This window comes from Dryobates pubescens, chromosome 5, assembly GCF_014839835.1.
Source record: "Dryobates pubescens isolate bDryPub1 chromosome 5, bDryPub1.pri, whole genome shotgun sequence".
Taxonomy (NCBI): Eukaryota; Metazoa; Chordata; class Aves; order Piciformes; family Picidae; genus Dryobates; species Dryobates pubescens.
This window is the reverse complement of record NC_071616.1, coordinates 39,433,570-39,460,825: the sequence shown is the minus strand read 5'-3', so window position 1 is coordinate 39,460,825 and position 27,256 is coordinate 39,433,570. Positions and strand designations below refer to the sequence as shown.

General features: G+C 40.8%; 1 protein-coding gene across 2 annotated transcripts in view; it reads right to left on the bottom strand.

Annotated features, from left to right (window-relative positions):
• The window catches only part of SNX6 (sorting nexin 6), a 31,467-nt gene extending 4,559 nt beyond the window's left edge, over positions 1-26,908 (bottom strand). Inside the window, exons 1-13 of one of the 2 annotated variants that reach the window (XM_054162081.1) lie at positions 26,826-26,908; positions 26,618-26,665; positions 21,028-21,132; positions 19,321-19,431; positions 17,654-17,775; positions 15,584-15,707; positions 13,160-13,255; positions 11,894-11,999; positions 10,409-10,484; positions 9,169-9,208; positions 6,322-6,408; positions 4,719-4,878; positions 3,617-3,702 (exon numbers count right to left, since the gene is read on the bottom strand). In XM_054162081.1, coding sequence (XP_054018056.1) covers positions 3,617-3,702; positions 4,719-4,878; positions 6,322-6,408; positions 9,169-9,208; positions 10,409-10,484; positions 11,894-11,999; positions 13,160-13,255; positions 15,584-15,707; positions 17,654-17,775; positions 19,321-19,431; positions 21,028-21,132; positions 26,618-26,665; positions 26,826-26,831 — 1,167 coding nt within the window. In that variant the 5' untranslated portion in view covers positions 26,832-26,908. Of the gene's footprint in view, positions 1-3,616; positions 3,703-4,718; positions 4,879-6,321; positions 6,409-9,168; positions 9,209-10,408; positions 10,485-11,893; positions 12,000-13,159; positions 13,256-15,583; positions 15,708-17,653; positions 17,776-19,320; positions 19,432-21,027; positions 21,133-26,617; positions 26,669-26,825 lie in introns of both variants that reach the window. The other variant, XM_054162080.1, reaches the window with a different exon arrangement.
• Between the last annotated feature and the right edge of the window lie 348 nt (positions 26,909-27,256).

Genomic DNA, 27,256 nt, shown 5'->3' with positions numbered 1-27,256 from the left:
CTCTCCTCATAGGGCTTGTGCTCAAGGCCTCTCCCCAGCCTTGTTGCCCTTCTCTGGACATGTTCAAGTGTCTCGATGTCCTTCCTAAACTGAGGGGCCCAGAACTGGACACAGTACTCAAGGTGTGGCCTAACCAATGCAGAGTACAGGGGCACAATGACCTCCCTGCTCCTGCTGGCCACACTATTCCTAATACAGGCCAGGATGCCATTTGCCCTCTTGGCCACCTGGGCACACTGCTGGCTCATGTTTAGGCGGGTGTCAATCAGCACCCCCAGGTCCCTCTCTGTTTGGCAGCTCTCTCAGATAGGCATCTGTATGACAGCTAGTCCAGAGGCATGCCTTTCAGGAAAAAAAAAACACCACCAAACCAACCCCTCAACACAAGACTTGTAGCAAAAGCCTGCAACAGTGTTACCTGTTGCCTGCCTCTCCACAGTTGACTTTTTGGCTGGAAAGAGCACTTAGACCTTTATTGTCTACATGAAAAAGTAGGGGTTTGAATTTTACCAGCCCTCTTTTGGCACTACTACAAGAGGAATTAGGCATTTACAAACACCCCAGCTTAGCCCAGCTGAAACCAGGGCTACTTAGTCTCCCTGAAATGGAAGCATTGTTCATGATTTGCATGGCAACAAGTATAGAAACATCCCCCTTTGGGACAAGGGGAGACTTTCCTATTCCCCTAACATCAGGGCACAATGCTATCATTAAAAAAAAAATCCCTGAATCTTCTCATATGTTCTCTCTTCCTTTTATGGAACTCCTTCAATACTCTGTATGATTAAAAACCTATCTATAAGATTCTCCTCAAATAATGCTGCTCACAGCATTCATAAGAAAATTCCCCACTATATAAAACTGAAACATATGATCTGTTCCACTGGTAAATTCTGTCATAATCCAACTCCATCTGTAGAAACAAAAGCACAGGAACCAAAATGACCCATCTGTAGTAGCTTGTTTCGAATGAATATGAAACACAGGCTTTGAAACAAACCCAGAACTTTCAAACCCAGTGAGAAACAAAATAGCCTTTCATTCACCAAGTCACATCTGTCAACATCTCATGAACTGTCACCCTTAGTCAAAAGGACCTTTTATACTGTAAAACTTTGAATATTTAAAGTTGTCTAGAGAATCTTACAGTGCTCCAGGATAAAATAGGTGAAAAGGTCAGCAAGAAGTTCACCCTCAAGACCAGCGCTGCAGTTCAAAGTTTCTGTTCCAGCCTGACACACTCCTTGTTAGCAATTCTACTAAGACAAAGTATCCCACAGACAAACTGTCTGAAGCATACCTTAAATAAACTGTGGTGCCAAATTAAAAACTGATTAAAAAAATTCAAGTTCTTCCAGGTCAATTGAGGATTCTAAAAAACACAAAGAAGTTGAAGCTAAAGAATTTAAGCATTTTCCCTTTGCCTTCTGCAGTTACCAGCTCTCAAAATTCAAAAGAATATCACTACAAGATTTTTGACTTGCACAGAGAGTTAATACAAGCGATTCTTTAAGGATGCTTTACAGGGTAGAGACATTTTTAAGCACTCCACTCCAAGGCATGCAAGGACTTAGGCAAGGATCAGTCCAAAGAAATCATGAAGAGTCAAATGACAGAAGCAGGCCAGAAGTGCTGGGGATTAATTCCCTTGTTAAAGTGTGACATGGCAAAGCAATAAACACGGTTGCAAGTTTGCCTTACAACAGGACTATCTCGAGGACAATAGTTGAGAACATTGCTAGGACTATTCCATTTCACTGAAACCCATAACCAGTACACTCATGACCCAACATAGATTTCTGGGCACTCAGGGCTGGATATAGACAGTGGTTATACACAGAGAAGCAGGGTGGCTGAACAAGCCAAGTATTGTGAGAAGTTTTAAGACTTCAGCAGAAATACAGCTGAATTTCAGAGCACGTTAAAGCAAGCACTGCTCATCTGAAAAAGGAGTATCACACACCTTACTGATTATCAAACTGAAGGTCTTATCAAACTAACTTATACATACAAAGATTTAAAAAAATAAATAAATCAAGAAGTCCCCAATTTAACCCTTTACAGAGCATTAGTTTTACAAACAAGGGGTCTGACAGAATGAAGATTGACACTGTCAACGCTACTGAAAAAGAGCGTATCTCAGGCTCAGGGGAGACCTTAATGCTCTCTACAACTACCTGAAAGGAAGTTGTAGCCAAGTGGAGGTTGGTCTCTTCTCACAGGCAACCAGTGGCAGAACAAGAGGACACAGTCTCAAGCTGCACCAGGGGAGGTTTAGGCTGGATGCTAGGAAGAAAATCTTCACAGAAAGAGAGATTTTCCATTGGAATGGGCTGCCCAGTGAGTCACCATCACTGGAAGTGTTTAAGAAGAGACTGGATGAGGCACTTAATGTCATGGTTTAGTTGATTAGATGGTGTTGGGTGATAGGTTGGACTCGATGATCTTGAAGGTCTTTTCCAACCTGGTGAATTCTGTAATTCTGTCACTTGTGCACACACCATGTTGGGATGTAGCTGGAGAGCTACCTCTCAGATGCAGCTAGTTTTCTGGCTCAGGCAGGCTCAGAGTACAGCATCTTCTCTTCCCAGCTCCTGCTTAGGCTCAAAGTGAGAAAGTTCTTCACAAAAAGAGTAATTGGCCATTGGAATGTGCTGCCCAGGGAGGTGGTGGAGTCACTGTCCCTGGAGGTGTTCAATAAAGGATTGGATGTGGCACCTGAAGCCATGGTTTAATTGTCATGAGGTGTTAGGTATTAGGAAATAGTTTGGACTTGATGATCTCTGAGGTCTTTTCCAACCTGACTGATTCTGTGATTCTATACCTCTTAATGAGTCCTTTCAACACACACATTCCAAGTGCATTTAAAGCTTGGTAGCCAATGCACTTTCAGATTTGTGATGAGAATGGGAAGTGCTAAGAAGTTTAATTTTAAAAGAAAGCTGCCTCCTGCTATAGGATTGTTGAAGTAAGACACTGTTGTACTTGTCTATGAAATCAGAGCAGATAACCTAACTTAACACTGAGTTCATGTGGATTAAAAGGATCAAATAAATGGAGAAATTTAACTTTTTCTTGCAAGAAAATTTTCTACTGAAAAAGCTTTGTGCAACATTTCTCTTTTGTTAGCACTTTATAGTTTAAAAGCAGAAATATTCAAAAGCATATTCAGGGTAACACTGACCTGACTTCAGACAAGTGATCTCATGCTCAATAGTTTGCCTATCCTATACATCAAGACCTCAACATCTGGGTAACAGGAGAAACCACTTCCTGTCTCACAGTCAAATGGTGCAATGAGGTGATAAAAATAAGCAGGTGTTCAAACTCTGCAGCTATAAAATATCAAACAGCTACAGAAACATAAAACTGAAGCCAAAATCATCTTCAAAGAGATAAGTTTTCCAAAGGCATCTAAAGCACCCCAGTCCCTCAGAAATACTCCACCTATGCTTTGTTTTTCCCTTTATTATTCGAGGAAGTTCACCTTTCTGGATGATGCTTGCCTGCAAATTCCCCTTCCTGAATCTGACTTAACAAATGTAGCCATTGTGGGTTTTCAAGCTTATAATGGCTAAAATCTATTTAAATACAGGCAAGAAAGGATCACAATTACCTTAGCATGCTTTAATTCCAGTTCTGCTAGTTCCACCAGATTTTTTCTGAATGCTGCAACTCTTCTTGTCTTAAAGTCTATCAGTTCTACAGAAAGCAAAAAGGGGTAATTAACAGTATTACTGAAAAGGCCTTCAACTGTTCACAGACTTTCCTTCAGGATGAAAGAGAGAAAAGGTTGAGAAAAGGCAACAGGAAAAAGCTCAGGTTTAACATCAGCACATTTCAGGTTCAAAGATACTGCCACACTATTGGATGAAAGCAAACCATCACTAGAGCGCCTCACCTCCAGCTAACCTTTTGTGGATGCAAAGCTCTTTTGAAAGAAAGGCTGCAGTATGGATGGCTTTTAAACACTTAACTCTCTTATTCCATGTGCACTGTTTTTAGGAGGCTGGTATGTAAAAGTCTTTAGGGAAGATACTAAGCCAGAACTAGCATGGAGAAAGGAGGAAGCAAGTATGCTTTATGCATATACCTCTGTGGCTAATAGGATCACTCATTCTCTGCTGTCTCATTTATAGAAATCATAAGATTCTTAAATGATAAAACCAGAGGAGCATGGTGTTTAAACCTTGAACAAATCTGCCCCAAATCATGTCAGATGATTATTAGCTCAGAACAATCTTGGCCTAAAACCCCCTAAGTTTCCAGAAGAAAAAGCAACATATAAAAAAGGCTCCTTTCTGCAGCTACTGTAACCCTGCCATTTCAGTGAGATTGGATTTCATCATCTCCTCCTTTTCTGATGTAGTATCATCCCTGTGACAGACTGCTGCTTTCACAGAAGAATGTATAAAACCAGATAGGGAATATCAACAGTACTTTAAAAGATTAGGTTTGCCTTTATTGCTAGGAATTATCATCTTTCTAGTCTATACTGTGCATATAAAAAGAAGTGGTTAACAAATAATTTGCACATGGACTTTGCCCTGCTGAATGGATCTGAGAGGAGCCAAAGGGAAATATCATTTGAACTTTCTAAAATAAGTAAATGCTGATTAAAAGATAATAGTTCTTTTTAGGACACACAACAACAAAAAAAATCTAGCCTCAATAGTAACATCCTAAAAGCAAGACAGGATCAAAGACCACTCAAATACCTTGTTTTGCTGATTCAGAAATCTTCTCAAACTTCTGACAGCATATTTGCTGAGTAGTTTCAGCTTGCAACACATCTTTGTTCTTTGCTCTTGCTTTATCCAATGCCTTATTAGCATTTTCATAATCCACTAGTGACCTAGATCTTCTATATAGGAGATCCTATTAAAAAAAAAAAAAGAGAAAAGGATAAAATATGTATGGTGTTTACAAAAATCTAACCAAGGATTTTAGTGGATATCAAACGAGAAAGAGAGAGTGAGAAAAATAGTTCAGATTTAGTCTTTTTGTTATTGTATTTCAATTCTTACTAAGTTATCTGCATTCACATTACTTCATTCTGCAAGTCACAGGAGTGTCCATACTGGATCAGACATACAATTTAATAATCTGGTCTGCATCTTGTCTGACAGAGGCTAGGAACAGATGGCTTTTATGATACTCCAAAAAAACCCCAAACAAACAACAAAACCAACCCAAAAAGAGGCAACCATGGGAAATTTCACAGCTTTTAGGATTAGCAAGAGACTATATGTATGTTATATATTGGGAATACACACAGGCTCCAAGAAACAGGTAGCACTTTTGTGCTGTCATCTGCCCATGTACACTGCACTGGTTAGGCCATACCTCAAGTACTGTGTCTAGTTCTGGGCCCCTCAGTTTAGGAAGGATGTTGACTTGCTGGAGCGTGTCCAGAGAAGGGCAACAAAGTTGGTGAGGGGTTTGGAACACAAGCCCTATGAGGAGAGGCTGAGGGAGCTGGGGTTGCTTAGCCTGGAGAAGAGGAGACTCAGGGGTGACCTTATTGCTCTCTACAACTACCTGAAGGGAGGTTGTAGACAGGCAGAGGTTGGTCTCTTCTCCCAGGCAACCAGTACCAGAACAAGAGGACACAGTCTCAGGCTGCACCAGGGGAGGTTTAGGCTGGAGGTTAGGAGGAAGTTTTACACAGAGAGAGTGATTGCCCATTGGAATGGGCTGCCTGAGGAGGTGGTGGAGTCACCATCACTGGAGGTGTTCAGGAGGAGACTTGATAGGGTGCTTGGTTGCATGGTTTAGTTGATTGGGTGGTGTTGGATGATAGGTTGGACACGATGATCTTGAAGGTCTCTTCCAACCTGGTCTATTCTATTCTATTCTAAGCATGGACATTTTCTGTCACGTGCTTCCTCATTCTATCACGTTACATCCAACACTAAGAATGAAATGTTCATAGGTATAGGACACCAAATCTGGCCCATGTGTTTTTACATCAGTAAAAACCACCATTGCAGACCATCCAGACCGTTCCATTTTAATATTTGGAAAAACTGTAATTGCTTGCAGTCTACAAGCAGCAAACACATGAACAATCCACACAGAACTCCACCACTGGTTTTAATTATACTGCACAATTTGGCCTCAGTAAGTGGGATCACAGATTTCCAGTCAGTCAGTCCCACGATCAGCAACTGCGTTGTGGTTTCTCACCTACAACAGAGATCCAGGTTTTACAGTTAAGGAGAACCTATCTACTGCATATTTCTCAAGATGATCCCTTATTCTCCTTTTTCATTTTTTAACTCTCAAGAACTACTGAACAAACCCCCCCCATAAATTCACCTTAGCAGCTTGAGATTCCCTTAGGTAATACTTCAGAAGATCAGAAAGTTTAAGATCTTCATCAGCAGACACCCGGGCCTCTATTTTCTGCAGAAACAGTAAGTAAAAGCATCAATCAAAATAACCACTCATACTTTAGGTACTCAACTGTATGATGTAAAGACAAGATAAAACAGACAACAGAACATGACAGGTTGTCTTTTTCAGAACCTAAGACTGTGCATTTGTAACAGGATATTTCAGGCTGCATCCTGAGAAGCACTATGAGGATTTTGTATTAAAATGTAAGCAATAACCTGCTGTGTGAGCAGGCAGTAAGCTTTCTATTTTAAAAACTGCTTTCTTCTCAGTTCCAATCATACACCAGACAAACAGCAGAGAAAGAAAATCTTATCTAGTACAAAGAGCCACATCAGAAGCTTTGTGTTGCTCTTGAGATCAAAGGAAAACTAATTTTTAAGGCACCTGTGCAGACTGGCTGTGTACCTGCATTTATTAAATGGTCCAAGAGCCCCATAACCTTATTTGCTTGTATTGGAAACAGACATTTATGTGTATTGGCCTTCCAGTATCTGAAGGGGGCCTCCAAGAAGGCTGGGGAGGGACTTCTCAGGATATCAGGCAGTGATAGGACTAGGGGGAATGGAATGAAGCTGGAGGTGGGGAGATTCAGGCTGGATGTAAGGAGGAAGTTCTTCACCATGAGAGTGGTGAAGCCCTGGAATGGGTTGTCCAGGGAGGTTGTTGAGGCCCCATCCCTGGAGGTGTTTAAGCCCAGGCTGGATGAGGCTCTGGGCAGCTTGATCTAGTGTGGGGTGTCCCTGCCCATGGCAGGGGGGGTTGGAACTAGCTGATCCTTGTGGTCCCTTCCAACCCTGACTGATACTATGATACTATTTAGAAACACAGTGGGGCAAATCTTAGTTTTAAAAGAAAAATTACATTCAAAAAAGCAACATTTTGTGTTAAATGTCAGTCCTTTGCTGTATGCATTCACGTGTGTGTTTGGGAAATGCACACATCTTTCATTTGAAAGTTTTCCTGATATAAGGCACACATCTTGTGCTCTACCAAGCCAAACATGCAAGGCAGAAGAGACAAGATCTTTTCAAGTCTGGTGAAAAGCATTGGCAATAGTATTTCTGAGTCAAATAACTGCAGAAACAGATCTTGGCTCTAGTGACCACCTTTTTTTGGATTAAGGTTTACATTTCTTCATCCCAAGAAGGAAAGCCTCTAAGCACTTTAAAGCAACAGCAGCTTTACCAGCATCTTACACAGAAGACAGAAAGACTGCCTAGAAATGTTTAGCAGACTGAAGACTCCTAAGGATCAATTATTTCACAAATCAGATGAATGGAATTTTACTCTTTTTCACAGAATCATACCACGGTTTGGGTTGCAAAGGACCTCACAGATCTTCTAGTTACAAGCCCCTTGCCATGGGGTCACCTTCCACTAGATCAGGCTGCTCAAGGCCCACATCCAGCCTGGCCTTTAACACTTGGGGAGGTTTAGACTCAAAGTGAGGAAAAACTTCTTCACTGAGCAAGTCGTTCGTCATTGGAATGTGCTGCCCAGGGAGGTGGTGGAGTCACCGTCCCTGGAGGTGTTCAAGGGGAGATTGGACGTGGCACTTGGTGCCATGGTCTAGTTGTGAGGTCTGTTGGGACAGGTTGGACTTGATGATCCTTGGGGTCTCTTCCAACCTTAGTTATACTGTGATACTTCCAGAGATGGGGCATTCGCATCTTCTCTGGACCACCTGTTCTAGTGCCTCATAACCTTTAACAGTGCAGAACTTCTTCCTTACATCTAATCTCATAAAAGCAGAGTAGAGGAGGTGAATCACATCCCTGCTGACCACACTTCTTTTGATACTGCCCAGGACACAGCTGACTTTCTGGGCTCCAAGCACAGGCTGACAGGTCACACTGAGCCTTTCATCAACCAACACTCCCAAGTGGTCCTTTTCAGGGCTGCTATCAATACATTCTCCACACAGCCTATATTTGTGCTCTTCTCAAGTCATACTGGCTGTCACAAGTCACCTCCTTAGTTTTCATATGCTTTAGCACTTTCCAGGAGGATCCTCCATGATCTTGCAAGGCACAGATGTGAGACTGAGTGGCCTTTTTAAAAATGGGGGTTACATGTCCCCTTTTCTGCTCAGCAGGAACTTCACCAGACTGCCACAACTTCTCAGATATGGTGGACAATGGCTTTGCCACTTCATCCACCAGTTACCTCAGGACTCATGGATGCATCTCATGAGGTCCGATGGACCTCTGCACCTTCAAGTCCAAGCAAGGCCAGCTGAGAAACCTGCTTTGACGTACAGTGCCTGGTTCTTCATTCCCCTGGTCCCTGCCTTTACCTTCTGCCACTTGAGCAGTGTAGCTGGACCACTTGCTGGTGAAGACTGAAGCAAGAATGTCATTAAGTACCCCAGCCTTTTCCATATCCCAAGTAATCAAGTCTCCTGTTTCCTTCCAGCAAAGGTCTACATTCTTTTTGTCACCAACACACCTATAGAAGCTTTTCTTGTTGCACTTGATGTCCCTGGCCAGATTTAATTCTATGTCAACTTTAAATTTCCTAACCTGATCCCTGCCTGCCTGGACAATTTCTCAGTATTCCTCCCTGGCTACCTGTCCTTGCTTCCACCCTCTATAAGCTTTATTTTTGTGCTTGAGTTTGGCAATTCCCTAGCACATCTTGCTTATACACTTCATATAGAAGCATGCATACAAGATCTACATATTAATATCTAGTTGACACAAGAATGTCCAGCCACTTCCAGGATGTACACAAAGAATGTATCTAAAAAGGTTTCATAGTACATACCCTTGTTTTGTCAAATAACTCTGACACCTTCAGAAAAAACCTGCACAAAGGAAACAGCTTCTATTACAAAATTAAATTGGAACAGCCTGATTATTTTCTAGAGCTCAAAATGTAATCTGTGTCTGGTAAAAAAGACCTTAAAAGCACTGCTTAGAATTGCAATTCACAGAACTTAGAGGACTTAATAGTTTCAAATTAAAGCCCTTCAAACATCTGGGAATTGTACAACTGAAGAAAAGGTAAGGGATACACAAAGCATAACAAATGGATGGTTTCTACTAAAGAATAATTGCACAGGGATTCTTTCTGCTTCTGTGAATTGGAACTCCAAACACCACCACCCTGGTTAACAGTTCTATGCAATTATCAAGTGCCCTTCACTCAAATTTGAATGCACTTCCCCCCCACCCCAGTAAACATGATGCACACCCTACTTGGAATTCAGGGAGGCTGAACAACAACGTGGCACATTGCAACAGCAGACTGAATTCAAGTGCACTCATGCTATTTTGACAGAAAACAGACATGATTCCTGACAGACTTGAAACAGACTACAGCAGATCTCAAAACCATAATCAAAATAATCAATATGTAAGCTATCACACAAGGTAAATCACTAAAAACTTTCACACTCATCTCCTACATGTCATCACACTAGGAAGCGTACATGTTCATAAGCATCAATATCTATGTTTTGCTTTCAGATGCACAAACCACTGAAAGATTAAAGAATAAACATCTGTACATAGAGACCCTTTCCTGTTTTCAAGGGCTTAGAGACCTCTGTGGATTCCTTTATTTCCTAATGGCAGCAATATTGCCAGAACAGCAAAACTACTTTTCAAGATGTTGGCACAGGGAACATCCACAAAAATCAGCACACTCAGACTGAGACTTGTTCCTGCTGCACAGGTTAAAAAACTTAAAACACTTCAAAAGTAGTGTAAGAATTGGGAGGTTTTTTTCCTTATTCTGCAAGGACTTCTTTTCATCTGTGTAATTTTCTACATTTTTCATCTGTGTAATTCTCTACAAACTGCAGAAAGCAGCGTTTTTCCCCAGAAAAATATTAGAGCAAAAGTATTAAGTGAGCCTACTGCAGAAATTAAGTAACAGAAGAAAATCTCTTCAAGTGATATAACAAACTCTGGTTTTCTCATAGCAAGTGAGCTACTGATCTCAACAGGTCATCATTAAGACTGCTACTTAATTTCCCCTTAAGTTATTACCAGTATCTTACTTGCATATATCTGTGGAGTCCTGCGTTCCTAATGCATATAATGAAGAACCAATTCTATTATAGTCATCTGCCACACCTAGAAAAAGAAACAAGCACTTCTTTTACTATTTTTATTCCTCTTCTTTCCAAATCTTTAGAATGTTCTTCAAAAGTAAGTGTTTTTCTGAAAGGAACACAATGTAACACAAACCCAGAAATGAAATTTCAATCCTGTGATGACTTATGAAAGGAAACTTCACACAAACATGGTGCTCTCACCAAATCACAATTTATCTAGGGATGTTTAACACAATTAGCAACTGCTGTGTACATTTATTGTGCAGCTTTGTTAGGCTTGGTTTTGGTGGAAGATGTACAAACTCGATGGCTGATGGCTGAATTTAAATCTGAGTCTAAAGTTTAAAACCATTTGGAGAAAGCCTATTAAAAACTCCCAGTCTGTGCTTGAGAGCAGTGAATTGAATACAAGCTCCAATCTACTGAAACACAGCACTGTGTGTGCAGACTTAATTTTCAGGAAGCCCTCACCTTTTCAACAAGCACTCACTGGTTGAAATACCATTGGTGTTAAAACATTTTAAACAATGAAATTAAAAGCAGGGTTTGTAAAGAAGGATGCGGAGTTTGACTAGTGAGATGCTGCTATGTATGAATCATAAAGTCCAAATATTTGCACATGTGCTTTCAGTATAAACTCAATGGATGATTGAAATGCTAATGGATCCAAGCAATGAACTTTAGAAAAGGAGATTATTGAAGTTTATAGGCCTTTAAGCAGAATTTTTAGTTCTGTTTTATTTTTAATAACACAAGCTCGTTTTAACTGATTGAGTAGGGTCACTTTCCACCCAATCCCCTACTCCATACATCCCAAGGGAATCACTGCAGTCGGTTACAGTCATATTAGGAAGGCATTAACTCCCCTTCTTTTCCTCTTGTTTAAATGTGAAAATGGACTTTCTGCTGGAAACAGGAAGTCAGTATCTTTGCAAGTCCTGCAGCTCTCTGTCCATCACAAGTTATCCATAAACTACAGATCACCCACTTCCAAAACAGGATTCCCAGGTCACTGCTCTACTCCTCTAGCCAGAATTTCAAGAGGTGCTGTTTGTCCCAATTTACAGTTTGGTAACAGCTGTCAATACACATCCCAGGCAATTTCAGTCTGATAATCAGTGAAGCATTGTCAGGAGTTTGACCAACCCTCTCTCATCAGATCCTCTATAACCTAATTTCTAACAATTTTCCTGTTTCTATAGCCAACATAAAAAGCTCACTCACTGCCTAAAGTTTAGCACATTACTAACAGGAACAAAGTTCTAAAGTCAGACTAACATTCTTTAGACTGTCCAAAGACTACAGTTTTGAGAAATATTTCACTTTCTGCATACAAAAAGAAAACAATTACTGCCCCAAACAAACCACTTGTGTGTGCTTTAAAAACTAGTACTATTCTCACCCTGGAAAAAACAACCAACCACTCACTTTTATGTGATCTTGTCATTTTATCAGATTTGGCAGAGGCATCTTTCACTCGGTTGTGATACTCTACAAGGAATGTTCTTTCGTGTTCAAAGAAGTCATCCACATCCTGCAATAAAGAAAAAAAAACCAAAACAAAACCAAGGACAATTAAAAAACCAGGATTTCACTCACTGAACAGAGTGACCACAGAGTAAGTTTGCATACACTGCTGTTGGCTGTGACACGAAATGCAATGTTTCTGTTGTCTAAATCACAACTTCTGTAAACTGATTCCTTCTTCACTTATCATGATATTAAGTTTTGTTAAGAACTTATAACAAAAACATATTAAAAGGTGTAGATAACTATATCTGAAGTGAAGCAAATAATTCAGTTACTAGCTACCACTTCAGTGACAGAAAAACAGAATACCTAGAAAAGGGGGGAGGGGAGAGGGGAAGACAGACACCCAGTTGTTCGGATGCTGCGGTCACAGCAGAGACAATATGAACTAGCTCAGCACTGCTGATCTTGACGATAGACTTCTTTCAAGTTGGGAAATGTAGGTAAATTGTAGTATTTTCTGTATTACAGTTTGAGATGTTTGGTTTACAATTACTTTAAAAAAACACCTCTAAAATAGCACAAATGCTCAATACCATGGGATACCCTGCAACAAGAGCTTTGAGCAATGTGGCTGTGAAAACTGCTGGTTCTTTTGACTTCAAACGAGATCAAAATCATCTTCTGCAGAACATAGGTTTGTAATAAAACTCATTTTTCAACTTTTGGAAAAGTCAAAATGAAACTTTTTATTATTTTAAATCTCAGCTACATCCTTGTATCTACTGGGAAAAACAGCACCACCTGTATTCCACAGCTCTCAAACAGCAGAAGGATATTACACGACTGGTAAAATTCACACTGCATTAGTAACTTCTGAACTGCAGAAGCTGTCAAAACTAAAGTGCCTACCCACTATACAAATTGATAGGCCTGAACAAAAAAAGCAGATTATCAATTATCTATGGATATAAAAATTGCTTAATTTCCTAGAACAGAGGGAAGAGTACTGTAGGCCTACTTTCACAGAAGCAATCAGATCAATCCCAGTTATCTTGATTCCAGGGCAGGAGGTTCCCTCCCACGCTCTGACTATAATTCTTAAGTTAGATACAGATTAAAAAAACCCTCTTTTTTTTGTAGCTATGTAAATATTTGCTTCACTAAAAAGACAGCAACAATGGTAATGTATTTTAAATCTTGATTATGTCCAGCAGTAATCACCTTTACTCCTGAAACGATGACACCATCTGCTGATTTAACCATGTTCTTGAAGAAGTCTTCAAGTTTCTCTTTCTTGTTTTTCCCACGAACACTCAGCTGAAAATCAAATTCATGTATCAAGTTAATTCATTTTCTGGAGGCAATAAAATAGTTTTTTTTTTAAAAACAGAATTACATAGCACAACTTGCTCCTCCTAAACCAGTTTTCTTGCTCTCTGCTTAGTCTTTATTTGGCACTAATGGGGATAGTGTTTGCTCCTTGACTTGAGCACCGATTCTCTTTGCTCTTTCCCCAGAGCTATGAAAATAATGACTCTGTCTTACAGGACATAGAAATAGAATAGAGTAGAATAGAGTAGAATAGAGTAGAATAGAGTAGAATAGAGTAGAATAGGTTGATAGAAGACCTTCGAGATCGAGTCCAACCTATCACCCAACACTACCTAATCAACTAAACCATGGCACCAAGCGCCCCATCCAGTCTCTTCTTCAAGACCTTGCACCCAGAATGACAAACTACCTCACTTCCTAGACTGTTCTTTATGATCTAAAATACTATTCCAGGGAAAAAAAACAAGCAAACAAACAAAACTCCACAACACTCTAGCACCTAAAGATAATGCCAAATACACATGGTGTACATTTCAGTTATTAATAATACAATATTTATCACACTCAGCATAGCTGTTCATTTATCCTAATATAATCACACTTTGCTTTCTTAAGTGTAGAATGGCAAATTTTTTTCCTGTCAGAAACTACAGAAGGAACTAACCCTTGTTGCACTAAGGATAACCACAGAATCAACAAGGTTGGAAGAGACCTCAAAGATCATCAAGTCCAGCCTGTCACCCAACACCTCATGACTACTAAACCATGGCTTCAAGTGCCACATCCAATCCCTTTTTGAACACCTCCAGGGACGGTGACTCCACCACCTCCCTGGGCAGCCCATTCCAATGGCCAACAACAGTTTCAGCTTCCTCACACTTTTCCTGTCCTTCTACATTTGCACCATTTAGGTAAACTGAGTTCCTGAATCAGTAAGCATTTCTGCATCAAGCAGCAATAGGATCCCCGGTAACACACTCAGCCAAGCCAATCTTAGGACTGAATGTTGAAGAAATCATTACAAATTCCTGCATTTTTGAAAAGCAGCTGAAAACTGCTTGCAGAACACAAGCAACCACCAACTCCAACACTGATGCTCAAATTGAATAACTCATTAGACATCACTGTGCATATGAAGCAGCTTTTCTTTATTCAGTGCTGGGGGGGTGGGGAGCTGTTCCAAAACCCAGGAGCACCGGTGAAAATTTCCTGTGGTTATTTATACATAAACTCTTTCAAAGTCAAGCCTATCTAATGCAATTATGCCTCCCATCTATTACATATTCATGAGGCATGATTCAGTGAAGTATTTGGGTATCTGCACCTGCTTGAGACATTCGAGGGTCTCCAAATCCCCTCCTCATATTACCTTTTATAGTACTATAGGCACTTTGATGTTTTTCCCAGCCGCTTTAGTCACCAACAAATAAAATGATCAATAAGCATCCCTTCTTATCTAGCTTCGATATTGATTAGGAGGTGAAGTAAGAGTTTGAAAACAACTTGTGACAAAAAACCACTATGTTCCAATAACTGATGAAAAACACGTGAAAAACACCCCGTGACCAACTGATGCAATAAGAAACTCAAAGTCCCCAGGAAAACAAAGAAAAAGGAAAAAAACCACCCAGTGCTGCTCAGGCTTTGCTCTTTGAAATGAGGACAGGCCTAAGGCCTGGCCTTTGAAATGCAAGCCTAAGGTGGTAACACCAAAGAGTTATTATGAATCCAGAAAGACCTCTCCATTAACTCAAACGTAGATAGCAACTCAGTATGTAACATGCAGATAGCCACATTAGCCCAGTATCTAGGAAAAAAAAAATAACCAAGTTGTCACTTACATTACTAACAAGGTTTTAGTTATCAGAACATTTCATTGGAAAACTTCTCTAGGTTTGTTTTAAACCACGGTTCCAAATCCTGGAAAGTAGCATTCCATCTTTGTTGCATCATCCTTCCCCACCGAAAACCCCACAAAACAAACAAAAAACCCCACCCCACAGAACAGACAATTGGAACTTCAAATGAAATCACCAGCAAAAGCTAATCTTTATAATCCAAAACATATTGGATTCCCATTAATATTTTGGATGCTGAGGCTAGAGCACGTGGTGCATCTGGTTCCCCAGGTGGCAAGAAAATGAAATCCTACAGACTAAGTTAATTTTTAACTTCTAAAATACAAATATGCCTGGTATGAAGGAACTGATGCAATTTGCTTCAGGAGGTAAAGCCCTCTTAATCAATTTTCCATCCTGCCCTAAAAGTACATCTTGCTTTTTTCTTGCCAGCAATTCAGTTTTCAATACTCACATCCTGATTATATTCCAAGAACACATGGAAATTTAAATCCTTTCTCAAAATAGGATGTGCTGCCACGCGACACAAAAACACTTCATGCATCGCAACTGTCTTCTTGAATATTGCCAAATACTCACTGCAAACAGAAAAACAAGACAGACATAAGAATTTCACAGGAAGCAATTAAGCTTGAGATTAGTCTAGTGAGAAGATTTAAGAGATCCTCAGTAAAGATACAAAATTATAAGCTGATACAGAAGAGGTCACGACTCCAGTGTTTCATATATGCATACATCAGTATTGTAATGTTAATTCTACTGGGAAATTGGAAGCCCTAACGTATTACAGAGAGACTTTTAATGAAGACTCAACAAACACCTTCTAATTTTTAAGGCTAGCTAACACAGACTGATTTGCTGAAAGTGTGATCTTCTTTAATTGTCCTTTCCCCGACTCCCCAGACATCAAGAAATTGAGGTAGACTACAGTCACTAGGTACCATGCAGCTGATGTGTAAATTCCTTCCTCCCCATCTCCATCCCCTTGCCTATTTGCACCCTCCTTACTGATTTAAACATTCATGTAGTTTTGTAAGATGTTTAGACAGCAAGTCTTTTTATTCCATGTTAAAGCATCTAGCCTTTTTGGGTCAAAGCTTACATGGATGTCTTGCTTCATAGTGGTTCTAAAAGTGAAATTCAGTGCTGTATTTGATAGGTACAACCAAAAAAATTTGTTTAACTGTGACAATTGCATAGTTGTCCAGTTCAGACAACTTAACTTTAAAGCATTCCTTTAAGGCATTCTTACCAAGGTAAGTTTGCTAGAATTCATTTTGTTTTGCAAATTCAATCAGTAACATGTAACATGTCTGAAAATGAGGGAGGGGCTCTTTTCCCCATTCTGAGGTCAGATGGTGAAATGATAATCAACACTTTTGCTTCCACTATGTGCAAGGAGGTTAAGATTTACATACCAGCAAACCAGCAGGGTCAGTGTTGGGAGATGTTTGATCTCAGTGAGAGTAGTAGTCATTCAGTGAAGACAAAAAAGGAGGATGCAGAGGATGGAGGTGGCAGTAGAAGAAACCCAAAGTTTTCTGTGTTATCCAACCCCTAACCAGACCACAAGAGAATCATGATCAGGGCCGCTGGAAAACCACAGATTCTTTAAAATCTATAGTGTTTTGCTAATTTCCAGTTTTCTGCACAGGAAGTGTATATCTACTCTGCTATAAGTTATGTTGTACGTAACACTAAAACAGAGCTTTTTAAGACATTTGCTCACAGCAGCTGAAGTTCGAAGAGAAAGCAGCAGTTCTAAGAGTTCTATGTACTTTTCTTGCCAATTCAGAGCTCTTGATAGAAGCAGTCTAGAAGCAGCGTAAATATACACTTGAAAACTGAAACCAATGACAGGAAAAAGATCAAAGAAGTGAACGCATGATAAGGAAAGTGGATGAAGCAAGGCGAAACTTCACTGCGTAACTCAATATGGAACAAAAAGCCTTAGAGAACATATTTCAGCACACATTAAAATTCACAGTAAAGGAAAATACTATTTTCAGGAAGTATATTCTCCTTGTGTTAAAAAAAAAAAAAAGGTGTGGGGAAAAAAATGTATCTTCTAGTAATCTCCATATTTCTTGGGGAACAGGAGATTGGCATCTGTTTACAGTGCCAAGGACATGCAATCACTACATGTATAAAAACCTTAGTCTTGTTATGCTTATAAAAGGTGGAACAACACAACTGAAAAAGACAGAGGCTACCTCCTCCCTTTGCAGGTGTTCTGTGAAGAAGAGGATCCAACTATCTTTTTTCCTTCTAAAACAATGCTCATTCACAAGCTGTTGGGTTTTGGTTTGATTTCAGATCTTCCACTGAAGTATTTCTACAATTTTCCTAATGGCTCTGATCATGATCACCAAGATAACCCTGATTATGTAGCACCTGGATTCCCAAGTCTAGATCTTAGAGAGAACCATTACAGTGAAATCAGAAACATGGGACAGCAAACAGCATTAGAAGTTGAGGGAGACAGTATGTATTAAAAAAACAAGTAGCAATGAAATCTACATACGCTTCCAGTTCTTGTTTCATCTTGGTGAATTCTTCTTTAGTCATTGATCCTTCCCCTTCCCCGAGTTTCTGCAATTTCTCCCTTGAGGCATCAAAGTCAGGCCTGGGGGGTGCTGGTGGAATCTGGAATTGAATCAGGGGCGGGGTTTAATTGCTCATCCTCTCAGTCAAAAAAACATCCACTCAGTACAGGAACTGTAGACTGCCTGAAGCTTTTTAATATGTGGCTTCCTCTTTCATGATTCATTAGAGCATTTATGGATAAAGTCTCTCATTCACAAGTTGTATTCACATGCTGTATTACTATACCACTTTTAGCCAAGTGTCCTTGAAGATTACTGAAGTATTAACTAATGGCTTCAGTAGCTTAAGTCTAACAGAAACCAAGTAACACTTAGCTTTCCCATGACAATGAATTAAAACAGAACTAATTACAAAATAATGATTTTGAGTTCTAACTTCTTTGGTAAGCATTATGTCTTGTTCCAAGAAGAAAAAAATAATCCAGAACTGTTTTCACACCACCCATTTATAACTCCACAAAACTTTAAACTAAAAAACCCATTCCATATTGTTTGCAGACACTAGCTCTTTATTGCAGTACTGCTGACATTAAAGATACATCTGTTGAAACAAGAAAGCACACAGTAAAGAAGTCTCTGGGTTAATCTTCTAATATAGTCTATTAACCTTGAAAAAGAAAACACTGCAAACTAATCCTGAATTGTTGCTGGTAGAGGGACACAGAACAAAGCTAAACTATGCTTAAGTTTTAGTTCATCAATATAGGCCCATTACATTAATGCATTACAAAACAGAAAACTCTAGCAACTATGCAGTGAACTGCCTGAAAGTAGTACCAAATTGAGGGTCTAGTCTCAAGTAGCTTTTTTGACTAAAATAAGACTAGCTCAAGAATAGCATGACAGATTATATTCATCATACTAGTCCACTTCAAAATACATGCTTACTTCCTTAATCAGTAGGCACACACACAAAGGAAAAACAAATACTTAACTTTCACACCAAGATGTCAAATATACATAACCGTAATTAAAGTATGAATAGCAGCAATCACTTTTAATAAGCAACATCATAAGGTGACTATTTTAGGATCTCTATTCCCCAGAGGCCTGAAACAAACTTCCAAACTTAAGTGTATTTAGGTTCTCTATATGTCTAGATGGTATTGGCATTGGTATTTTCCCCTTCAACTGGATTACAGTAAAATCATTCTGACCTTCCATATTGAAAAATGGAAAAGTCTAATTACTAGAGCTCAGTTACTGCACTCTGTCATCCCAGCTACAACAAAAGCAACATGAAACTTGTAACTAAGTTAAACATTAAATGGCAAAAACAATACCATCGAGTTATATAGTTCACCTATCTCCCACACTTAACACGGTGGACTTAAAACCTGCTTGGATAAGTGTTTAAACTACTCACTCCTTAGGAGTGAAAGACAACAAAGTGTAACAACTGCAGTAACTTTGCTTCAACCATTAACTACGAGTAATTGCATAAAATGAGGCGTTAAAGCATCCAATTTGATTTGAGAAGGAACAAACATCTGCCATTTCAACTGCATTTAAAAACAGTCACAAGTACTTCTGAGAGAGCTCAAAGAAAACAGTGCCCCTAAACCAAAAGAGCTGTAATACTTACAATATAGCCAGCATAGTCCTCATTCTCAACAAAAGAATCGTGAAGCCAAATAAACTCTTCATGTTGCCGCACAACAGAAAATTCATTTTGCTTGAAATTTGGTAAGGAACTCTAGAAGGTGAAAAGGAAGAGAGGAATTATGAAAACAAACTACACACACAAAAAACACCAACTAGCTTTATTACATGAAGCACACTTTGAAGGAACAACAAAAATATCCCTGTAATAATAGGGGTATTATCAAAGTAAGAAGTTTGTACAGCAATAATTACCCCTTCTTAATGAGTGCAACAATCGATTGGAATGAGCTGCCCAAAGAAATTGAAGAGTCTCCACTCTCAGAATCCAAATGAACAAGTTCTTAACAATGTGCTTCACCCCAATTTAATGGTATGAGCCAGGGTGGAAATGGAACTAAGCATCTCCACAAATTTTACTTGGCCTCAACTTATTCAGGGATTCTGCGATCAATAAACACCCAAATGTAAAAAAATTAAGAAAAGCCATTAACAAGAGGCTAATAAAAATTATTCTTCAAGGCAATTCCATTATGAAATGTATGTTTAGAATCTGAAACCACAGCTAATTACAGCATCACAGTATCACTAAGGTTGGAAGAGACCTCAAAGATCATCGAGTCCAACCTTTCACCACAGATCTCATAACTAGACCATGGCACCAAGTGCTACGTCCAATCCCCTCTTGAACACCTCCAGGGACGGTGACTCCACCACCTCCCTGGGCAGCCCATTCCAGTGACAAATGACTCTCTTGGTGAAGAACTTTCTCCTCATCTCGAGCCTAAACTTCCCCTGGCGCAGCTTGAGACTGTGTCCTCTTGTTCTGGTGCTGGTTACCTGGGAGAAGAGACCAACCCCCACCTGGCTACAACCACCTTTCAGGCAGTTGTAGAGAGCAATGAGGTCACCCCTGAGCCTCCTCCAGGCTAAGCAGCCCCAGCTCCCTCAGCCTCTCCTCATAGGGCTTGTGCTCAAGGCCTCTCCTCATAGGGCTTGTGCTCAAGGCCTCTCCCCAGCCTTGTTGCCCTTCTCTGGACACGTTCAAGTGTCTCGATGTCCTTCCTAAACTGAGGAGCCCAGAACTGGACACAGTACTCAAGGTGTGGCCTAACCAATGCAGAGTACAGGGGCACAATGACTTTCCTGCTCCTGCTGGCCACACTATTCCTAATGCAAGCCAGGATGCCCTTGGCCTTCTTGGCCACCTGGGCACACTGCAGGCTCATGTTTAGGCAGCTGTCAATCAGTATCCCCAGGTCCCTCTCTGGGAGCTCTCCAGCCACTCTGACCCCAGCCTGTAGCTCTGCATGGGGTTGCTGTGGCCAAAGTGCAGCACCCAGAACTTGGACTTGTTGAATGCAAATCTAATAAAAAAGCTATACTGAAGAATATTGAGGTATATTAGAGGTTCTACCTGCAAATAGGACAATTAATAAACACGGGACTGGTGTGGCAACAAATCAGTACCAAAAAATGGATGTTACATTTTTTGGTGAAGTTTTGTAACCTCAGCTTTTTAGTCATCGTTTTCTTAAGCACTGCAGCTACACAGTCTCTTAAACATGAGACAATGCTACTTTCTCATTTCCTTTGGATAGTGCTACGCTTGTTTCAATAAACAGCTCAAGCAAACTTTCTTTTCTATGCAATTAAGAAGAATGCTCAGCATACAAACTCAGGCACTTACCTTTGTATGGACAGTGAATTTCACTTTGTCCCTCTCACTGAGTGCGTCTGAGATATCCACTTGCAGAGCAGCATCAGTCTGAAGATCTACATTTATTTGTCTAAGCTAAAGAAAGAAAAAAATCTATTTAGCTTAATTTTAAAAATACATATCTATTTCCCTTATTCTTCCCTTGAGAATAACCCTGATTGTGCAACGCTGAACATCCTTAGCACATTATGGACACGTTACAAAAACACCCAACATTAAAAGATTATTTCTAGCAGAACAAGAAATTCCAGAGTTCTGTTTCATGGCACCAACAATCATACAAATAATTGTATTTACCATGCTTGTTAGTGCTTTTCATTTCTGTATACTGTTAACTTGCTAGTAATTGAGATGCTCAAGACATTGACAAACAGCAGCAAATTTGGTAGGTTTTTCCTCCTCATTTTAACTTTAACTTCCCGGCCTCCTAATCTACAGCCTGTTCTAAGTCAACGTGCTTGTAAAAGTAACTATAAAAGTAACAACATTAAGGAGAAAAGTGGTCCTGTATTTCAAAGATACAAGAGCTACTAAAAGATCTAGTTTACTCACATCCCTTTGTTTCACATTTCCCATGATACAATGAAAAAGCTTTTAAAAAAACCAAAACCCTTACCCAAGATTTCAATCTCCTCAAAAATCAGCAGAAGAAATGGCAGAAATGCAAAGAATACACTTCTTTTTTTCCACAAGACAAAGTTTGAGCTCTCTCACAAAATAGCTCCAAAGTCATGTGGAAAAGAAAACAAGACCACGATCAAATATAGAAAAATTGGAAGATTATTCTGAGCACTGCAACATTTGTCAGTAACTGGACCAAAGGCTTCAACAGTACTGGTGAAAGTAACTTCATCTAGATCCCAACTGGAAATTCCCCTTTCACCCTTGTTCTAGACCAGTTTGTCCCATAACAATTTCATCATCACAATCAACAGACAATCAGACAATCCTCACAAGTACTTAAGGCCAACCTTCAAATGTTCTCTAATCACACTGTCAAAAAAAGTATTTCAACATCATGCTCTGAGGCTCAATTTTTTTTAGTGTTTTCTTTGATGCTAGTGGGTTTTTTTTTCCCCCACCCTAGAAATACCACATTCTACAGTATAAAAATGTTCTGCCATACAGAGATGTAGACTTTATCCTCACAAAATTTTTCAGATTGCATTTTGAAGTCTGTACTCAAGTACGAAAACACTTTAAAGTATCAGCCGCACACAGTACAAAGGTTACTGGGGAGATTTTCAAGGTAACGCTGCAAGGCACTGGAACAGCACTAGGAGAAAAGCATCAACTGCTACATCTTGTTTTCTACCACTTATCTTAATCCTTAAGTCACAACGGTCAGCACCCACTCTGGTTTTCTTGTTAACCTCAATGAATGGACAACTTTGGTGCTTACGGAGACCAATTTATCTCAGAATTGGTGTGTTAAAGTAAACCAAAATCACAGAGTCTGGTGTATTCTGCTAGGCGAGCAAAACAGCTCAATAACTATTACACAAACAGGAGTATTTTTTTTCCTTACTGCAAAGTTGGAAATCATTAAAACCACTGCACATATTCACACATGCGATTCAGGCATTGCTTTTTGTTTTGTTTTCCCAAGGTTTAGGGGGTCACTGCCTCACACAATGGCATGTTATCATGCAACAATCCATTGCAGATCACTTCTGAGAGGCAGAATCTCTTAGCTCCTACAGAGTTTCCTAAGTGCTTAACACCTAATTTAGGAAAGAAAAATATAATCTGACATACCAGTGTCTGCCTCATGTCATGACACCACATTCTTCAGTTTTTAGTGGTTACACCATCTGGAGTACTGTTTTTAATCCAATACCTTAATACACAGAATAATCTCTGCAAATGATCTGGACTATCCAAACAAGTTTTGTAGTCTTCCACAAGTCACAGAATTTTCTACTAATTTCCTCCATTTAAAAAAAAAAATTTAAAAAAGAATGGTACAGTACAAAAATCTACAATTCAGGAGAACAGTGCAAAACAAAATTCTACAATTCAAGTTAGTCACTAATGCACATTTGGTGTCCAGTGCTGCACATCCTGGGCACACAGACTACTCAACTTTAGAAACAAAATGCTCATCTGAACCGAAAAAAATAAGAACTACTTAAATATGACAACTTCACTCATGACATACAACTGCACAGGACTATTTGTTTGATGTATAGCAAGTTAACTTTGTAACAGTTTAATCATATGTTAAATTATGCTGTGTAGCCTGACTGCCAACAGGGAATGTTTTCATCTGCAATGGTAATGAAGCTTTTATGAAAGGTGTCAAAGACAATCAGAAAGTTGAAGCACTTCAAAATGTATTCATGTGACACTATGGTTCACATGGCATTACTGGGAATTATAATCACAATCATCATCCTCACACAACAAACTTAAGCCACGTCTTCATCATTACTTCCAAAAGAAAACTGCTATTAATACATGGGTTTCTAGGCATGAAGTAAGGAGAAAATGGGAAGAAAAAAAAAAAGCTACAAAACCAGATTTGGATGAAAACTGGAAGTACCTTGAATTCTTGAAAATAGGGAGGGGAGGATAGAGTCCCTTTGTATCTCACCCCACCTCCCCCCCAGTCTAACATGCGACATAGTATATTAAATTTATGCTTGGATAAACGTTCTACATCCAGGCTGGATAAAAGCTAACCTAATTTACCTGCTTTCCTATGCTATACCAAGAAAGTCCCTCTTTTATTCAAAGGGTCTAGAAAATACCAGAAGCCAAAGGAAGGACTAAGGGACGTTACAGTACTAGAAGAGAACACAATGCAATGAGAGGATTTAGCACCTAAGCTCTGGCTAAAGGATCAATTATGCTTCAAATGCTAATGGAAGGAAGCTGGTAGGGACAACAGAAGCAATCAAACCTAGCACTCCTAGGCAAGGTCATCTGTTAACAACAGTAGCTTCTATATTCTAAGCTCTTCCAAAAGCCTTAGAGAAAAAGGAGTCTTTCTTCAGTGGGTTCTTTACAGGCAGATGAATACACAGAGCAAAGGAAACAAACAATACTTCTACAACAAAAGTTCAGAAAGTATCATCACGGCACTAAGTTTCGAGCAGACCTGATCTAAGGGATAGTTCATTTCCCCCAAGTGAGTAGACAATGGCACTAACCAAGTAGGCTAAAGTTTATATAGGTACAGGATACACAAGACAGTACTAGTAAAGCAATTCTGTACCACATTTCAAAGCACCTATTTGTTTACATTTAGAGAGAGCACAAGTAACTCCCCACAGGAACCGAGTTCCTCCAAGCAAATTCAATACTATCTGCCTAAGTTAGGTTTAGAGAAGCAATTCCCACAAGTTCATTTTATGCAGACCATTTATAATAAGTTCCTTCTACAGACCACCCACTGCTACTTCCTCTAAGATGATTCTCAGTGCTGTTTTACAGAGGCTCCATAGAGTTTAACACAATTGTCTGAGAATTATTGTTCTATGTGGCACCAGTAGGACTTCCAGCCCTCTTTTTAACCCATCAACTCCACATTAAACCTAACACAACTGTAGTAAATGATGTAGCATGACTCTGGAGAGTTAAAAGTACAGTTGTCATAGCAATATCTGAATTCTAGAGCGTACTGAGATCAAAACTAAAAGCTCAATTACTCTAACCAGAAGTTGCCATCCACGCTTTAAAATAAAGGCTTGACCTAAGTATTTTTTTAATCCCAGAGGAAGGTGAGAAATCAGAATGAGGGAAACTCTTCATGAAAAGCTGTTTGTTTTCACTACTGCTACTAAGGGGGGGAAAACAGTTATGGCTTTGAAGATTAAAGCACAGCAAATCCATTCATGAACAGACTGTCAGCATTGGTTTTGATTAGATTTTCTGTATCATAAGCAAACTTGTGCAGATAACCTGTGTTTTAACCCCAGGATTCACACAGCAACGAAAGCAAATTAAGACAACAGTGATTGAAAATAGAAAGCTAGAAAAACAGGGAAAGGAGGAGGACACTGATCTGGTTTAATTGCTCTGTGCTGGAGGAAGATGGGGGAGGAAAGGGAAAAAAAAAGGGACCGCACTTGGCCAAGTGAGATGATGCAAGTTGTCCAACAGCACAAACAAGACAGCTAAGAGATTTCTTAAGGCTTCTGAATTACCTTGTGAACTCTGACTACCTGTAGCCTTAGAGGGAAAACTAATAACCAAACAAACAAGTTCGACACGAGATCAGATCTGCATTGTTATGTTCTACCTGCACCTTCAGATAAAGACAACTTAATTGTGCACTTCGGTGCCTGTTCCTAAATACCAGGCACAACCTATGTAAAACACAACTACAAAATGAAGAAGTTCTTCAGTCCTTGTTCCGTAGACACTCAAGAGGACAACAATTTCCACCTCCACTCTTTTTTTATCTAGAGTTCTTATTAAGGTAGCTGTCTAATTAAAGGTAAAAGACCTACACTGACCAGAAGTGGCCAACTACAATCTACAATTCCTTTTAAAATTTCTGGTCATAAACTGGAACATGAAGTGCAGTGAATTCCTACCACATGCATACAGTCAAAAAATCACTTGGTATTTAACATTATACTTGACAGTTCAGAATGGCATGGACGATAAAAGGGATACAAACATAGTGTTTGGGTTTTTTTAGTATTATACTGGATGCAGCCATTTTAATAACCAGCAACAGCCAAGGTAGCCTCAGCAACCCAGAAGCTGCTGTCCTAGCTTGTTTAGAGTCAGTCTCTCATGATACTACCCGACAGGGGTAATCATTCTGAGTAAGTTATACTAGATTAGCTGATCTGTTGATTCAGCAAGGCAGTCCAGTTAAAGAGAGATGGATGCAGCAGTTAGAAAAGAGATGGAGGCCAGAAACAGCAAGGCATAGAAAAAAAGGTTTTCTCAGTGAGACACATAATTGTGACATCATGTCTCAACAACAGAACTTCTTTTCAACAGACAGTTTATTATGCAGCAATGTAAACGCCCCATTGTTATGTACAGGAGTCTCTAGGGCACTAAGAGAAGAGAGAGGGCAGGACGATTTCACTTAGGCCCCGGCTCAGGATTGAAGATGGAACCTAGTGCTCTCCACAAGGCTGGTCAACCTGGTCAGGGCCACAGTACAATCTGGGTGTGTGCGGGAGGAGGGAGGCACGTATCAGAGGAGGGAAGGGCACACAGGGAAAATATGAATCTCTAGCAACATACACAATCTCTTCAAGCTATTAAAAAAAATAATAATTAAAAAATCAGAGCCCTTCCAAAACTTGAGTAGCTGAACAATGAAGAATTCAAGGCACAACACACAGGCAGGCAGACACTAATTTCAGAGGGAGGTTGTGCCATTTCCAAGCCAGCAGATCCCGGCAGACAAACCCCCTGAACCCTAACGGCCCGCCGCCCCCCGGCATCCCGCGTCCCTCCGGTACCCACGCAGCGGGCTGGGGCCAGGCGACAGCTAGAGGCCCCCCGAAGGAGTCGGCCAACCCTACCCTCCCCCACTCACCCCAACCCCGGGGCGCCGGGGTCCCTAACGCCTCCCCGCGGCACTTACACCTCGGTCCTCCTCAGACAGAAAATCTGGGCCGTCGTCCGAGCCTTCCTGCTAGGGACGAAGAGGAGGAGGCGGAGCGGGCCGGAGGGGCGCCAAGGGGCACAGCCGGCAGCAGGAAGGGGTTGGGGGGGGAGACAAAGCGCACAGGTTAGCGACCCGGCCGCACACGCCCGCCCCGCCCCGGCACCGCGGCCGCCTCAAGACCCACCATCATGGCTGCTAGCAGCGCTCCGCGCCCGCCGGCCCGCCCGGAGCCCAGCGGCGAGGCGGAGCTGCGGCGCGCGGGGGCGGGGCGGGGCGCGCGGGGCGGTGGCGGCGGAGGCCTGCACCTCTCGCGAGGGAGCGGCGGGCGCGGGCCGCGCGCGCCTAACTCCCCGCCCCTCCGCCGCCGCGCGCGGTGCCGGTGGCCGTTGACGGGAGGGCGCGAGGGGCAGCCGGGCTCTCCGCGGCTAGGGGTGGGGAAGCCGCCCGCGGAGGCTGTGGCCACGGCCGCGTGCGGCGCCGCCGCCTGGGATTTCCCCTTCCTCTGTGGGTGTGGCTGGCCCGTGCTGCGGCTCGCGGGGCTTGCCGACGGGTCTGGGCGAGCACCGAGAGGCTGCCGTTCGACCTGCGGCCGCGGCTCGGTGGTGGATGCTTGCT